At 38.1% G+C, this 17649-nt stretch overlaps 1 protein-coding gene across 1 annotated transcript; it reads right to left on the bottom strand.

The window, feature by feature from the left end:
* Positions 1-11626: 11626 nt before the first annotated feature.
* LOC113173073 (C-type lectin domain family 4 member M-like) lies at positions 11627-13874 on the bottom strand. The gene is made up of 6 exons (XM_026376358.1): positions 13684-13874; positions 13483-13584; positions 13213-13263; positions 12681-12823; positions 12280-12383; positions 11627-12097 (listed from the first exon to the last, which is right to left on the bottom strand). Exons 1-6 carry the CDS (start codon positions 13751-13753, stop codon positions 11947-11949), a joined length of 621 nt encoding a protein of 206 aa, XP_026232143.1. The 5' UTR covers positions 13754-13874; the 3' UTR covers positions 11627-11946.
* Between the last annotated feature and the right edge of the window lie 3775 nt (positions 13875-17649).

Raw genomic sequence — 17649 nt, 5'->3', positions numbered from 1 at the left:
AGAGGGATGTTTACGTGGAGCACAGTGGGTTTATTTGAAGTCTAATGTTGTATCTTGTAGTTCCAGTAAATATCTGTTCCTGAAAATCATTGGTTGACTTTATGTTAACTTATGACATGAACACTCACAGTGGACACCGAGGCCGATGAGTCCAATGAGCAAGGAAACACTCAGCAGCACCAGAGACAGAAAAGCAGCAACAGGAAGTCTCCTCTCTGAGCTCCTGGAACCTGAACAGAGACCAGATCAGTTAATATAATCAATGATACAGAAGTAATAATAGATGAGAACAGATTTATTAACAGCTCAGTGTGATAAAACATTTGTACCTGTCTGATCTGTCGATGGTCTTAAATGATGAGATTTTTTATATTCAACATTCATACAAATTTCTTCCATCGCTCATTAGATGGTCAAATATCTCCTGGAAGATCAGCTCTGCAGCACAGACTGAAGAATGAGTGAAGCAGAAGTTGTGTTTATTTCAGTCTCTTGATGTTTTATCTTCTGAGGAAGTGACGAGTTTGAAATATGACAGAAGGACTAAAGCGCCCTCTTCTGTTGGTATCTGTAGGATGTTGTGTTGTGTAAATTAAACATCTTTTGCTTGTTGACAACATGAAGATATAGATTAGTGCGGTGAACACAGATCAACACACAGAGTGCCATCAAGCTTCACTAAAAACACTGAAACCCACATTGATTCTGCTCTGAGGATCAACTCTGACCTGTTTGTTTGAGGATTAAGAAGTTAAAGACACTTTAAAAGTTTTTAATTTTACTCATGTTTATATGAAAAGTCCCAAGGAGTTTAATATTTAATATAAAACAAAATTAAATTGACTCACACTAAAAACTTTATTCTAATATACTGAAGATTTAATAATCATTGAAGAGCTGAACTTCACTAACATCCTTTTCTGGGCACAAGCTGCTGCACTGTTCCATCTCTAGGCTACAACAGAAGGTGGCGACAAAGATCACTCAGCAACAACAAGAGAAACTGATGAGAACAAACTAAGGCAGAATGAGGAAGAGCACCGCTCAGGTAGGATAACATTCACGGTACTGGAGGTTTAGCCAGAGGCAGGTAAAAACAGAAGTCACGTCCGGTTAGGGGGGAGCCAGGCAGAGACAGGTTTCAGGACAACAGGGTTCATATCAGATAATCAGTCCATAGATAAATGCTGGATAGTATTGCTCTCAAAGCGATGTGAGACTATCTGACATACCTGCTAAAAAAAAGGGACAGGGGAGACACAGGTCCAGACAATTTGCAATTAGCAGGTCAGAGGAGGGAGAAAGCAAGGAATAGGCCCAACCAGGAAATCAGGGGCAGACAGGCAGAAGGAGCAGGAAACATCAGTTACTGTTATTCTTAAACGTTTTGTCTTGGTCCAGTGTGGGAATGCACACATTTGTCTCTCTGTTGTATCAGGTAGATATTTTTTTTAATAGTACACTGCTGCACATAATAATTAAACTATAACTTGCAGGGTGTATTGTGAAGTGTAGCCAGAATTACAGTTGATGTGATGTAGTGTGGGGTAAAATCTCAAAATGGTTAATGTTGCTGTTTGTATCACATCATTTCTTTCTTTCTACATGACAGAGGCAGTGACCATACTTACGCAGAATCATCACTTATACCGTAAATTATTGAATGTAGAGAGATAAAAAATAAAAAAGATAAAAGAGAAAAGATTTTATGTATGACATCTAAGCTTCACCAGTGTTACAATATTTTTTCACAGATCCATTTCAGAGTATTGTTACAGGACAGGTCATTCCAGTCTTGGAAGCTGAAACTCTGATATGTCCACAGTCCTCTTCACCAAGCTCAGGACTTCCACCACCATTACTAGGCTGCCCACTCCCCCAGTACCTAAGAGCATAATGAACAAAAGACACCATGCTGATGATCTTTTAACAGACATAAACACAGATCCTTAATGTAACTTTATGTTCTGTATGTTGCCTCTTGCATTACATATTATCTGCAGTAACAAAAGGACTAATGGGCAGAGTGAGACAAAGCATCAGTGACAGAATCTAGAGGATTGTTATCAGACATGTTCTTTATTTGAAGTAGCCATTAACAATTTGTGGTTCACACTTTGACTGTGACACTTCATCTGATCTGGAATGTGTCCATGATACCGAGTTGTGGAGTTCCCAGACAACTTAGTCACAGTCACTCCTAAATGACAGCAGTGACACAAGCAGAGTTACAGAGAGACACTGTGAGTTAACAGTTAGATCTGCTTCTTTTTTCTTGCAGTCCTCTGGAGCTGTTGTCCAAGAATCAGGCTTATTGGAGAGAAAATAGCAGGAACCTCAAAATGTCTTCCATCCTGCATGGCAAGTTTCCACAGGACAAAATAGAAAAATGAAGTAGAACATACAAAATGTAAATAAAAGTTAGTGTGTATGTGCTATTTTTGCTGTTGCATTGAGTCTGGTTGGTTGGATCCACACAGTATTACCTGCATGGCCTTCTGCGTTAGTGCAGACCTTGGAACATGGTCAAGATGCAACTCCACTGCAAAAAGACTTTGAGGTAAAACATGCAAATTTGGAAAAGATGTTTTAGTGAATCACTGAATGAGTTTGATAATGACTTGACTTTTATGTTTGCAGCCATTAATTTCCTTTTTGCCATTTATCCTGTCTGATGTCTAGAAGGTTCTGAGTCAACAGACTTCTTATAGTCAACATTGCTATAGATTTCCTAAGTTGTTCATAAGATGGCCAATGCTTTCCTAAATGGTCAGTTCTGCTGCACAGACTGCAGCAAATGCACATCATGTTAAAACCCTTTGATTTCAGGAAGCTGAGTTGCTGAGGAAAGAACAAGTTTGTGGGCAGTTATAAGACATACCATGCTGCAACCACACTGAAGCAGTGTGGTGGAGTACAAACCACAAAGAGAATGCCGGAAGGTAAATTAGTTGAACAAAGAAACTTACTTCTCAAGGGTGAAACTGTCACCGTTTTGGCCAAGCACCCGGCCAGCTGTGGATTTTCTCCAGTTCTTCCTCTCCCTCTGGTCTCTGTCCACCAGCTACTTCTCTCCCTCTGCTCCCAGTAATTGATTGCACATTGGCTCTGTGTGTCCCACTCCCTACATAAACTCTCCTCAGTCCTCTCCCCTCTGTCAGATTGTCGTCATTCCCCTGCCTGCTCCTAGTCATCCTCCTCAGCCCTGTTTTCTTCCCCCCCTGCACCCTCTGGACTTTGCCGCTCTGAACTTTGGACACTAATTACCAGTCTGTGAGTTGTCTGTCTGCCATTGAGCAGTGGTTTTCTTTTGTACTTTGGTTTCTTGTTTGTTACTTTGTACCCCACCATACTGGTAGGATTATGTTGTTATTTTGTCATCGTGCTTTTCCCTGTTTATGTAGTGTCTGTTGATCCCCCCTTAGTTCCCTGTTTTGTGTGGTTTCCCGTGAATACATCTAGTTTTCCGTTTATACCTGCCACGTCCCTTTTCATTTAACTGTGACAGAAACAGGTGACAAGAGCAGGTATCATCTCCATTGGAAAATGGGTAATTAGATAGCGAGGTGCTTGGACAACTTGGAATAACATGTATCTTAGTTAGTCCAATGCAAGATGCCATGAGGTATGTAAAGAAAAGACGAAAGGAAACTAAAAGATGAGATTTTTGACTATGACGGCCATTCAACTGAATTAGATAAGAAATAATTACAATAAATAAATGTGCAGTGTGCTTTTCCTGTTGTAATGTTGGTGAAGAGAGATTGAGACCAGGATTGGGAACAGGGCCTCGTAACACCTTTCCTTCTGATGGGCCAGTCTGAATTCACATGGCCACTAGAGGTCAGCCTTAGGTTAGATACATGTTAACAGCACAGAGGCCTTTGACAGTGTACATTTCTCTGATATTGTAAATTACAATGTCTTTTGTCCATCTACTCTGATATTGATAATATGAGGAAATATTGTAGTGGTATTGCTGCTACGAGTTGCTGCTGTCAGGATCATCCCCAACTTCTTTCTTGGAAGAGTTTTCCTGTTTAATTACCTTTAGTATACTGTGTAAGTATCCCTAAAGCTAAAACATGAATTGGCCATGTTTAGATTGTTGTTTACTCACTGTCTGGACCACATCTGAAGCCAGTCAGTCTCGCTCATTTGTCAATTAATTTGAATAGTTTTCACTATACTGGAGAAGTTCAGTCAGCTTCACTTTGAAGTTCTATAGCTGAACTACGTACTGAGCTATGATCTGTGTGTGTGTATATATACATATATATATATATATATATATATAAAAATCATGTTCTACAGTTATTTTAATAATGGATCAGAGATATGCCTATACACCAACACAGTCAAAGTAAAATGAAACACTCAAGATGTGAGCGAAGTCAAGACTTGCAGCTTTAATTCGAGGGGTTTAACAAAACTGTGGCATCAACCATTCAAAGATTTACCATTTTTATATATACACCCTCATTTAATAATAATTTATACAGATTCAGCAATTCAACACTTTTTGAATTGGGTTTATAGATTATAAAAAGCAGTCTAGCATTGTTCTGCTGAAATATGCAAGACCCTTCTGTTGGGTCCAAAATTACCACAACAGGTTTCATACACTAAGAGATGGAGACAATAAAGCACAACAAGGACACTCTGCCTTTTTACTTGCAAGGGGAGCCGGCCTGAGGTCTTAGCATCATAAATGCTTCACCCAGGATTTCCTATCTCCAACTCCGTCCGTTCCCCCTTTGTGCAAGCTTTTTATTACAAATGAGACACACCCTGAAGTCACAGATGGGGGCTGGTATGGTTAAAGGATGATCATTTCACAAGGAAAAAGAACTCCATATAAGGATAAAACACTGCTCATAGGTGTATAGCAACAAGAACTGGTCAACTCTGAGAATGCTGACCTTTTTCTGACCTGTCCTGTTTTATGTCTGTGTGCAGAATGCAGCATTAGCAGAGTATAACATGTTCCTGTTACTGACAGGATTAAACATCAAAAACAAATATCCTTCATAATGACAAGAAGTAAGAAACAATAATCAAACAAAAATGTAATAAGAGAATTAGATAATTATCACTGAGTAAATCATTTTTACTCTAACACCTTCCTCAAAAGGTCAAAAAATATGTGCTTGTTTCAGCACTGATGGTGCCTTTTTCATGTGCAAGCTTCCCTTTCCATGGGCACTAATAGACCCCAACACCAGGGAGATATAGACTTTTGAATTAAGCACTATAACAAGCTGGAGGGTAGAAAAGACAGTGGTGCTTCTGAATCCTATTGATATTTGGCTTCTTCTTTGCATGCTAGAGCTTTAACTCACATTTTTCGATGGCACGGAACTGTTTTCACAGTTTAGTATTTCTGAACCCATGCAATGACATGCATCATTTATTCTGAAATTTAAATTTTGTACAGTAGATGCAACATTTTACAGATTGGTGAACCTCTGCCCATCGTTACCTTTGAGAGTCTGACTTAAGATGCTATTTTTATACCTTTTTATGAACTCCTTGAAGCTGAAAATAGAAAAAAGTGACTACGGTGACAGCAGTCCAAATAATAATATATTAATAAACACTTTGATACGTTGAAAATATTGGAACAAAACTTGCCATGCTCAACATTGGCAAATTTTGTCCATTGCTCACAAAATGTCTTATTTTTTGAAGGTTAACTTCTGCGCACAAGCTACAACATACACAGGAAATGAAACTCTTATCAGTGTGTGATCTTTGGAGAAAAATGTATATGCCTACATCTGCCACCTCACTTACAACTAATGTCTGTACTGACAACAAAGAAGTGCAAACGGAAACAGGAAATTTCACAAGTGATTCTTCTTCAATCTCTAGCAATCTTGTTCACACTTACACATTATCTTTTTCCATAGAATTTTATTAATCTAAGATGCTGAAGAGGAAGGCAGTTTAAACATGTGCAATCTTTTAAAAGAAAAAGTAAATAGAAAAATACAGGGCTGCAGACATGTTGGTTTGTGTTTTGCAGTAAATTTCAGTTTTAATTCAAAGTCAAACACCCAGCCAACATCTTCTTCTTCTCTTTCGGCTTTTCCCATCGGGGTCGCCACAGCGAATCATCCTTTTCCACCTCACTCTATCATGAACATCTTCTACCCTAACATTAGCCAACCTCATGTCCTCTGTTATAACATCCATATATCTCCTCCTTGGTGGTCCTCTTGTCCTCCTGCCTGGCAGCTCCATCTCCAACATCCTTCTACCAATATACTCACTATCCCTCCTCTGAACATGTCCAAACCATCTCAGTCTGGCCTCTCTGACTTTGTCGCTAACACAGGCAACGTGAGCCGTCCCTCTGATGTACTCGTTCCTTATTCTGTCTAACCTGGTCACTCCTAAGGAGAACCTCAACATCTTCATCTCTGCTACCTCCATCTCAGCCTCTTGTCTCTTTCTCACTGCTACCGTCTCTAACCCATAGAGCAGAGCTGGTCTCTCCACTGTCTTGTACACCTTTCCTTTGAGTCTTGCTGACACTCTTCTGTCACACAACACTCCTGACACTTTCCTCCACCCGCTCCAACCTGCCTGCACTCTCCTCTTCACCTCTTTTCCACACTCCCCATCACACTGAACTGTTGACCCCAAGTACTTAAACTCCTGCACCTTCTTCTCCTCAGCCCCCTGTAACCTAACACTTCTACCTTGATCCCTCTCATTTAGACACATGAAGGTCAGTCTTACTACGACTGACCTTCATGCCTCTTCTTTCCAGAATCATGAATTCCTCACAAGTTTCTTCATTCTTTAGCTTCCACCACTTGGTCTTCTTTTCTGTCTTCCCTCTCTTCTTCTTCCTGACCTCCAGAGTCATCTTACACACCACCACGCGGTGCTGTCTGGCGACACTCTCTCCTACCACCACTTTGCAGTCACTAAGTCTCAAATGACCTCGTCTACATAGGATGTAGTACACCTGCGTAAACTCGCTCCAGAATCTCTCCTTCTCTTCTAACTCACAGACAACCTGTGGAGCATACCCACTGACTACATTCACCATCACCCCTTCAATTTCTAGCTTTAGGCTCATCACCCTGTCTGAGACTCTTTCCACCTCTAGGACATTGTTCATAAACTCCCCCTTCAGGATCACTGCTACCCCGTTTCTCTTCCTATCCACACCATGGTAGAACAGTTTGTATCCTCCTCCGATACTACGTGCCTTGCTGCCCTTCCACCTTGTCTCCTGCACACACAGAACATCTACCTTCCTTCTCTCCATCATGTCTGCCAGCTCTCTGCCTTTCCCTGTCATTGTGTCAACATTTAGTGTGTGGCTAGATTGTAAATGTAACAATTTAAATTAATAATAAAAATAATAATAATAATAATAATAATAATCAAGATATTAATTTTCAGGTAAAAATCTCCAGCTGTAAGCAGCTTAAAAACTATTCATAAGAAATCAGTAAATGAGAAATTTACATTTTTTAAAACTCTTACACTAAAAGGAGTCATTTTTTAATGGGTTCAATATTTGCTAGTTGTTATAAAATTTTTACACATGCACCCTAAAAGCATTGAACACATTAAAACTTTCACATGAGGTCAAGCTTAGAGACATTTAGACGTTAACTTATGAAAACCAGACTCACAGTGGACACCGAGGCTGATGAGTCCAGCCAGCAGGAGAACACTGAGCAGCCCCAGAAAAAGAACAACAGCTCCAGGACATCTCCTGGAACCTCAAAAGAGAAAAAACAACAAACAATGACAGGTAGACCACATACTATAACTTCTAATATATATTCAAACACGGTACAGTCTCTCAGCCTTCTTACCTGTAGGTTTTGTGAAAATTGTTGAATCAGCAAATTTGAAAATTTTTAGCATTGCAGTGTTGCACATTCAATGTGTCTGTTAGATTTGTCTTCTGGGGAAGTTTCTGCAGGTAAACATGTCTTATCTGTGGTCATTTAACACCTTCCTTAAAAAAACACAAACAATAATCTTGTACAGAAATACAAAACAGGAAACTCGACTATAAGCATGAAGAATATTTCTTGGGGTGAACATGTTTTGGCATCACAGAAACAGATAAATGCTAGGATGTAGTTTGTGATGTAGTCTGCTGTTCTGTTCTTGACAGTGGACAGTTCAGCGGCTAACCCATGTACTGAGCCATAATAATAGAGTAATAAAAGGGTAACATAGGAGACTGCTGACTTTGTCTTGAAAAAGGTAATTAAGAAAGAAAATAGTTTTTAAGGTATGAGAAACTTACTGTTACAGTTTGTATTTCCTCACACTTAGATCATCAAAGGCTATTTTAAGAAAGGTGTGTTGCCACACATCACCCACTTAAACTACAAAAAAAAAAAAAAACATACACAAAACATAGACTAAATGGATCAGTCTGCTTGTTTTGTAGCTTGTGCTAAAGAGTTGAGGTTCAGGTCATCAAGTCAATAATCTGAACCCTGATCCTAAGCCTTTCCAATCGGCCTTCTGGACAAACAGTATGTCCACCTTCCTTCACTGCATCATGTCAACCAGCATTCTGTCCCTACTGTCAGTTCTACACTGTTGAGTTTCCTCTTCTCTCTGCCTACGAACACACCTTCCTCCTTATTTCTTTAACCAACAGTAGGCCAGTTTCCACTGGCACCCTATGGACCACAGCACAGGTGGCAGTTGTTGTTCATCTGGGCCGCGACTGATCTGGTCTGGAAGTCGTGTTGATAATTTGCATGTTTTATTTGGCAAATGTTTTATGTCTGCTTCAGAGACACCAGGATCAACCAGGACCTCCAATAGGAGCAGAACTTTCAATAATGGTACAGTACACTTCAAACGAGTCCATATGTTTCCTTCTCCATTACTGTTTGGTACACTACCTCCACTGCTAAGGACGAGGGTACACTGCTGCATATCATTTACTTGGAAGAGGAAGTGATCAGCTGCTGCAGATCTGTTATAAAGGAAGTTTGAAAATACAAGACCAATTTCTTCCTGACTGCGGTCATATGCTGTGGATTAAAGGTCAAAGGTTGCTGGATGGTGCTCTGACAACTTGCTGTATCCAAGAGTTTGCTGTGAACCAAATTAACATCTGAGAGAAAGCTGTAGTTTTTAAGCAGTTTGAAGCCAGTCAGAAACTGGCCCAGGAGATGCAACATTATTTATCAATTCCCTCACCGAGAGCAAAGAAAGACATTTATGATAGTGTTGATAATGTCGAGTTTGGTTACGCAAAAAATACAACAATAATCTACTTTTGCCATTCTTTGATTTATTCTATTTATTGGTCTCGTCTCTTTTCAGGTTCCAGGAGCTCTTGAAGGAGTCGGTGTCTAGTTGTTTTCTATGTCAGGCTGCAGTTTGTTTTTACTTGCCTCATGTAATTGGATTCTACTGCCGGTCTGGACACACACACAGCATATCTACTATGCAATGCTGGAGTAACTTTATGACAAGTTTGTCCTTAAGTGACCCAAAACATCCAAGACCTAAACTGTAGAACATCTGTTGACAGACCTAAGTTTACTAAGAAGCAGCTTTACTGGAGAGGAAGTAACAGACACAGTTGAACATCGTCCATCCTGCAGGACAAGTTTTCTCTGTAACATAAAACAACAGACAATATTAATCATGAAATACAAAACTCCATCTACTGCCAGTAAAGGACACTATGGAGACAAGTGCAGATTCAGCACAGGGGTTATGATTTAGTGCATGTTTTAAACTGCTATTATTAAATTAGTATCTGAACATGTTACCATTAGCTTATTAATATACAAACAGAATGTGAACAATGTCTCCTCATTCTCTCGGGAACATGGAGCAAATTCATGTAGCAAGACTCACAACAGGAAAGAAAACGTTTTATCTTTAGATGCACCATGTCTCTTACAACTCTTACTCACTCTATAAGGACAAAGCTTTTTCCTCTTTTCAGTCATTTGAAGGAAGCTGGCCTTCATCTGGTCTCTTTCTTGAATCAAGAGAGTGGCCTGGAGCTCTACAGTCGGGACTTGTTTCCTCCATTGCTCATGAGGTGAGGAAAAGTCTCCTAGAAGATCAAATCTGCAGCGCAAACTGTAGTTCTGACAGGTAATGTATAGTAAATTATGAACGTGGTCTTGGTTTCTGTATTTCTGTGTTTTACCTTTTAAGGAAGTGACAAGTTTCACTTTTGCTAAAGCTGGTTTAAAGGGCCATCGTCTGCCAAGAGTGCCTGCAGCTGAACCTTGCGTTATATGAATTATTTTGTAGTGTACAGCACATCCTCCCCTACACATCCAGTACCTGGTGGCCCAACAAACAATGAAGAATACCTAAAGATCTCTTAGTCAGACCTTAACATTTAGTTCATCCAAAGCAAAATGTGAGAATTAATTCTCCATTCTGACAAACACACTTTAGGACCACAGACATGCAATGATCCCTTTGGTTCTGCTAGATGTGCTGAATGCAGTGAGCACCTCTCACTGCTACGTAACAAAAAGTGGTTTTCTTATCTTCATGTTCATCTGTTTATGAGTGAGACACAGTTTGGGCAAATGTGAGAAAATACAAATGAAAAGTATCAGAGTGAACTGAGTGATCAGGAACTTCCTGTAGAGCAGTGGTGTTTGTACAAACTTACTCATTTAGTAGAATTTAGTACTGCAGCTTTATTCAGGGTCAAGGATGCTTGAAATAGATTTTTAGTAGAGTTGATCTTGTGGTGTCATTTTAAACAATATGAATTATCATGTTTGTGTATAAAGATCTATGAGGCAGAGGAACACTGCTTGTTAACAGGCAAAAAACAGGCACAAAATCAAAGAACATCTAAAAATCTTTTCTTTAAGTGTAAAAACAACTACACAGTCTTTCAGACATTAGCTAGGACTCTAACTTAATGTGCATCACACATGGCATGTTATCACACCATCTAACTGAGGTACTGAAGGTTATCAACCACAGTGATGCTGCAAATGCACTGGAAAAAAAAATAAAGACGAAATCCTCTTTCCTCCTATGTTGTACTTCCCCAATTTCTTAACTCACTTAAACATTCTTATTATGTTATTTCAGGTCTTTTGACTGTGGTACTACACCTTCTGTAAGTCATTAAAAAATGACCCCAAATTAGCAGTTTAAATACAAAATAATATATTTACAAAAAACTAACATCTGCCATTTGTCAGTTAGCTTGGACCTTTATTTATCTGCCAGAAAAGATTTCAAACAGATTTTCAGTATTTTCACTAACGCATTGTATTTTGTAAATATGAATTTTTTTTAATTTGATGTCAATCAATTAAATGTATATTTATAGCACTGACTGTCTGTGATGATATGGGGGTGCGTCAGTGCCCACAGCATGAGTGACTTGCATACGTGTCAAGGTTTCAGTGTATCCATTCATCCATTCATTCATTCACATATATTTTATAGAGACGTATACTTGTATGTGTATTATCCTCATTTATACACTGTTGAAGGAATCATAACCTGTTGTGATATAATCAAGAAACAATCTTCAACTAATATTTTACTAAAATAACTTAATGAAATAACAGCACAGTTTCAAATACTTCTGTTTGCTGTTTATTGTTTCAGCTTTAGAGGAGTTTTCAACATCTTTTGAGAAATTCCTGAAAAATAAATGTACACGTTTCACCAAGTGTTGCGATGAGCAAACAATTTGTGATGTAGCCAGAAAATATCACAGCTGTCCATGTGTTAACATAGAAAAACATAAAAACAATAAAAGCAGCTCATGTTTTTTTACATTCAGAGGCATGAAGCATTTCTGAGAAGCATTTGTCCAGTTTCTGGAGAGTTTAGAGAAACGGTAAAATTACTGCTTTCTTTTCATTGTCACTGTGTTTTGTCTGATTATTTTAGATATAATATTACATACAGCTGTAAATAGAATCAATATTTTGAATGTCAAGGCTGAGCTGGTTTTTCACAGATCCACGGTCGAGAAGCTTCACATGAGACATCATTCCATTCCGACGACCACCCAGTTGAGATCTCGACACAGTCTTCGTCTCCGAAATATCGATTTTCATTATTAGGCTCATTTGACCCCCAGTACCTGGTGGCCCAACAAACAGAATCAAGACAGATCTAATAGAGTTTGATCTCACTACAAGCCAATTTGACAGCACAACCTGATTTTGTCATGTAGTATCTAACTATAAATCCACAATTACTAGGAGTCACATTATTTTCAGGGATATTTAGATTTAAAGAAAGTGAAACTTATTTCTGTCTTACGTCACAGTCAGTGGAGTTCCATCGACCCATTTCCAGGTCCCCTCTTCATCTCTGTCATTCAAACCAATCCAAGTTTTCAAGTGGGTGAATGTAGAGAGTAAGGCCTGGTTAACAGAAACAAAAGAAGTCACTGTATTTAATATTGAAGTTTAAACCACATTACATGAACATGTATGTGTGTACACAGACAGATGAGACATATCAATAAAATAATAATCAATCAAATATTCAGTCACATTATCAGCTCTCAAATAGAACAAAAACACAGATATTACCAGTAAACCTTAATGAGAAAATGTAAAAATGAACTTAAACTAAATCCTCATCTGAGTTTGTACCTGCAAATTAAACATCATTCAATCATTCACTCCTTGTCAGACAAACATGAACACACGCTTCACCCGTTCTTCAGCGCTGTGTATAACCACCAGATCTGCTCCTCTGGCTCTGCAGTCCTCTCTGGCTGTTGTCCAGGAACCACGTTCAGTGGAGAGGAAATAACAGGACCAGCAGAACTTTATCCATCCTGCAGGACAAGTTGTTTCTGTAACACAAAACAACAAGAAATGAGTGAAGATGCAGCTACATCTACTGCTAAAGGAAGAAAAGTAAAACACAAAGTTGGATTTACAGTACATGATTCCAGTTTGAAATAACATAAGTATTTTAACATTATTAACTGAACATGACAAAACATGACTAATGCAACTATAGTGAGTTTGGGAAACATTCAGTTCACTGTAGAAACACAAGCATGAATAAATCTCTAATAATCTTAACTGGATCATTGTGTTTGCTGTTTTTCAGCATGAAGACTGTGTTTGCTCCTTTGTTTTATTCTTTTGTTTTTATTGTCATTTTATGTACTATTCATTATTTAAATCAGTCTTAATTCCTTGTTTTTTCTTTTGACTAGTTATGTACAGCACTCACTCTGTCCGCACACTCTCTTCTCTTCAGCCAGGAAGGAAATTGAGACATGATCTGAAAGAATAAAGAGACATGTCTGTTGAACACTAACACTAAAAGAACTACATTAATTTATGTTATGTCCATATATTTCCTAAGTTTGTCCTGTGGGATGGCTAAGTGGAGCACAGTGGGTTTATTTGAAATATCATTTTGTATCTTGTAGTTCCAGTAAATATCTGTTCCTGAAAATCTTTGGTTGACTTTGTGTTAAATTATTAAATGAACACTCACAGTAGACACTGAGGCCGATGAGTCCAATCAGCAGGAAAACACTCAGCAACGACAGAGACAGAAAAGCAGCAACAGGAAGTCTCCTCTCTGAGCTCCTGGAACCTGAACAGAGACCAGATCAGTTAATATAATCAATGATACAGAAGTAATAATAGATGAGAACAGATTTATTTACAGCTCAGTGTGATAAAACATTTGTACCTGTCTGATTTGTCAATGGTCCTAAATGATGAGATTTATTATGTTCAGCATTGTTATAAATTCCTTCCATTGCTCATAAGATGGTCAAATATCTCCTGGAAGATCAGCTCTGCAGCACAGACTGAAGAATGAGTGAAGCAGAAGTTGTGTTTATTTCAGTCTCTTGATGTTTTATCTTCTGAGGAAGTGACAAGTTTGAAATATGACAGAAGGACTGAAGCGCCCTCTTCTGTTGGTATCTGTAGGATGTTGTGTGTGTAATTTCAGCATCTTATGCTTGTTGACAACATGAAGATATAGATTAGTGCAGTGAACACAGATCAACACACAGAGTGCCATCAAGCTTCACTAAAAACATTGAACTCCACATTGGGTTCTGCTCTGAGGATCAACTCTGACCTGCTTGTTGGAGGATTTACTGTAAATAAGTTAAAGACACTTTAAAATTGTACTCATGTTTATATGAAAAGTCACAAAGAGTTTGATATTTATTATAAGAATTTTTTTAAATAGACTCACAGTAAAAACTTTATTCTAATATACTAAAGATTTAATAATCAGTGAAGAGCTGAACTTCACTAACATCCTTTTCTGGGTACAAGCTGCTGCACTGTTCCATCTCTAGGCTACAACAGAAGGTGGCGACAAAGATCACTCAGCAACAACAAGAGAAACTGATGAGAACAAACTAAGTAGAGCAGGAGCTACTGTAATATTATAACAAAGTATTGGTCGCCTGACAGATAATTTTAGTTTTTAAATCACACGTAGAGAAAAATAATCAGAATCTTCCTGGTATTAACAAAAAATATTTAGTATTATGAAACTGTGTCAGCCCTATCTGTGAATTTTCCTTTGCTGATGGAGAAAATGCACAAATTGTTGTTCATGCTAATGTTTATACTACACATGTATTCAACCAAAAATATTGAGGTCTCTATAACACTTCACACAAAAATTATTTCATGTTGAATCTCTTTCACGTTTAGTCTATTACACTAAAAACAAGTTCACTTTAGTTTATAGATAAAAAAAAAAAGAAAATCACAACAGAGCAAATACGGGTTCAAGCTGTAGCACATTATTGATAAAAATCATAAGAGAAGAAGAAGTAAAACTAGCAGATCATTTTTGACTTTGTTAAGTTAAGATGTTGTGTCTTAATTGTTAATCTTAAACTGTATTTACTACATTAGTCTTGGGAACTAAAGTCTAAAACAAACAAACAAACAAACAAATTTTATCTTCATCTTTTGAACATAAATTTGTTGTATTTCAGCTGAAAGTTTAGAAAAGTGAACAAAGTTTTTTTTTTTTTTTTTTTTATATATTCACACTACTAAAACATTACACAATCCAAGCTTTAGTTTAAAAGCATTTCCAAATATAAGATTAAAATTACAGCAGTGTTATGGTAGTTCACAAATCCACTGCTAAGAAGTGCTAAATGACATATAGATACTCTAGCTATTGAAGTAATACTGTAATGAACCCTGAATTATTCTCAGCAGGATATGTTCTTCGACTGATTCACTACATGCAAACCTTAAGTAAATTAGGCCCTTAAGGATTAATAATAAACCCTAAATGTTGATGTTAATGTTAATACTCAACCACAATGAAGCCTTACTTCAGAGTCAGTGGAGTACCATCCATCCAGTCACTCAAACCAATCCAAGTTTGTTGCTTAGTGAATCCAGAGAGAAATGTCTGTTCAACATAAGGAAAGATGTAATATTTTAGGTATAAGCACAACATCTGTAGTTTGTAAGTATTCATCTGAGCATATAATTTCACACGGGTTGGAATAGTTTGGCCTCTTTCCAGGTGTTCCTTCGTTGTGTAGCTCAGCTGTCCCACAGCTCATCTGTTAAGGTACCTGAAAGTTGAGTATCATTCCATGAATCAGGTTTTTATGGTAAAATCTGTTGATGGCACGTCCTGGTTCTTGATGAAATCCTGAGGGTTGTCTTGAAAAGGAACAGTTTCACAGACACAAAAAGTCAAATAATGCTGTACCTGTTCTTCTGCACTGTCTATGACCACCAGATGTGCTCCTTTTTTCCTGCAGTCATCTCTGCCAAATGTCCAAGATCCCAACTGAGTGGAGAGGAAATAACAGGAACAGCTGAACATCCTCCATCCTGCAGGACAAGTTTTCTCTGCAACATGAAATAATAAACAAGATTTACCAGTTGAAATAAAACTATGTACTGCCAATGAAATCCAGTATAACGTAAAAGATGCAAATTTGGCAGAGCGATTATTTTTTAGTACATGACTTCTATTTGTCAGTGAAGATTGTCAGTCATTCAGGTGAGGTTATTTGAAAGTATGCACATAGAAAATGACAGATGCATCAGTACAAGCATGTTTATGCCCATGTCTAGGGTCAGCTCACCCTGTAATAAAGGGTGTTTGATCCATTCATAGACTGGAGTACAGATTTACATGTAAATATACAACCAACTATCTCCAGACTGAAGAAGCTACTTGAATGGGTAGTGAAATTTTTCTACCCAACAAGGAGGAAGTCCAGTTGCTATGACTCAACTTTCAGACAACTTCACCTGGACAACTGAGAATATTCACTGACATTTACATTTACATTTTTTTTTTAAATGTAAATGTCAGTGAATATTCTCATGAATATACTCTTCTAACAGTGCTTAAAGCAAAATTGACTTAAGACATTGAGTAGCATGTATCAAAAGAAATCACAAAAAATGTTTGCATTGCTCACAGAAAAAGAGCAGACACCACAGATAAATCTGAAAAATGTATTTGTAATAAAGAGAGAATTGGAACGAGGGGAGATGAGCAATGATGGGTCTGAGTGTACTGCTCTGGGTGAGTAGGACTTCTCTATAGGATGCAACAGCACAGCAGGTTCATCTCCAGAGATGGTGCAGTGACCATAGCTAAATGTGGAGGGAGGTCACTGGAACACAGAAGATCAGGTAAGATGAAGGAGATCAAGTGACAGTAATAGTTAAACTAGACAAAATAATGAAAGAAAAAACTAAAAAAGCAAATTTAACCTCATCCACTTCATACGACATCATGGTTGCGAGGACAGTCTCAGTGTCTTCTGACCAAACTAGTAGATACTGCAGCAACATTGTCCTCTGTGTGGTCATTTGTTGCCACAGCAACATGCACCTCACCTCATGTAATACCCATCTTCTATGAGCTTATGCTCACACCTACTCCTGCATCTGACAACTGATAGCAATCTTAATCAGCAAGTCGTAGATGGGAACAAGACAGAAAATGGAGTGCACTTGTGATTAAGGAGGAGATTTGGTTTTCTTATGATAGCATAAAAATAATAATATAATGATAATAAATAAATCAGTGACTAAAACATTAATTAATATTGTCAGTTTGTTTTCACTATACTGGAGAAGCTCAGCTTGACTAACGGAAGGGTAGAAAAGACAGTGGTGCTTCTGGATCCTGTTGATATTCGGATATTTCTTTGCATGCTGGAGCTTTAACTCACATTTTTCGATGACACAGTGAACTGTGAACCCATGCAATGATATGCATCACATTATTCTGAAATTAACATTTTGTACAGAAACACCTTTATTTGTCACATTTACATGTTACAGATGAAATTTGTCCTCTGCATTTAACCCATCCCCCTGGGGGGACCAGTTGCATACTAGCGTGGAGTGTCTCAAGGACACACCTGGTGTCCTTCTGTATCTCAAGCCAATGATCTACTCATTGAGCCACCAGGCCGCGGTACAGTAGATGCAGCGTTCCACAGATTGGTGAACCTCTGCACATCGTTACCTTTTAGAGTCTGACTTAAGATGCTCTTTTTATACCTTTTATGAACTCCTTGAAGGTGAAAATAGAAAAAAGGAACTACAGTGACATCAAGTCCAAATAATAATATATGAATAAACACTTTGATTTGTTGAAATAGTGGAACAAAACCTGTCATGCTCAACA

This window comes from Anabas testudineus, chromosome 21 (assembly GCF_900324465.2).
Source record: "Anabas testudineus chromosome 21, fAnaTes1.2, whole genome shotgun sequence".
Lineage (NCBI taxonomy): Eukaryota > Metazoa > Chordata > Actinopteri > Anabantiformes > Anabantidae > Anabas > Anabas testudineus.
This window is presented reverse-complemented; position numbering and strand designations above follow the sequence as displayed.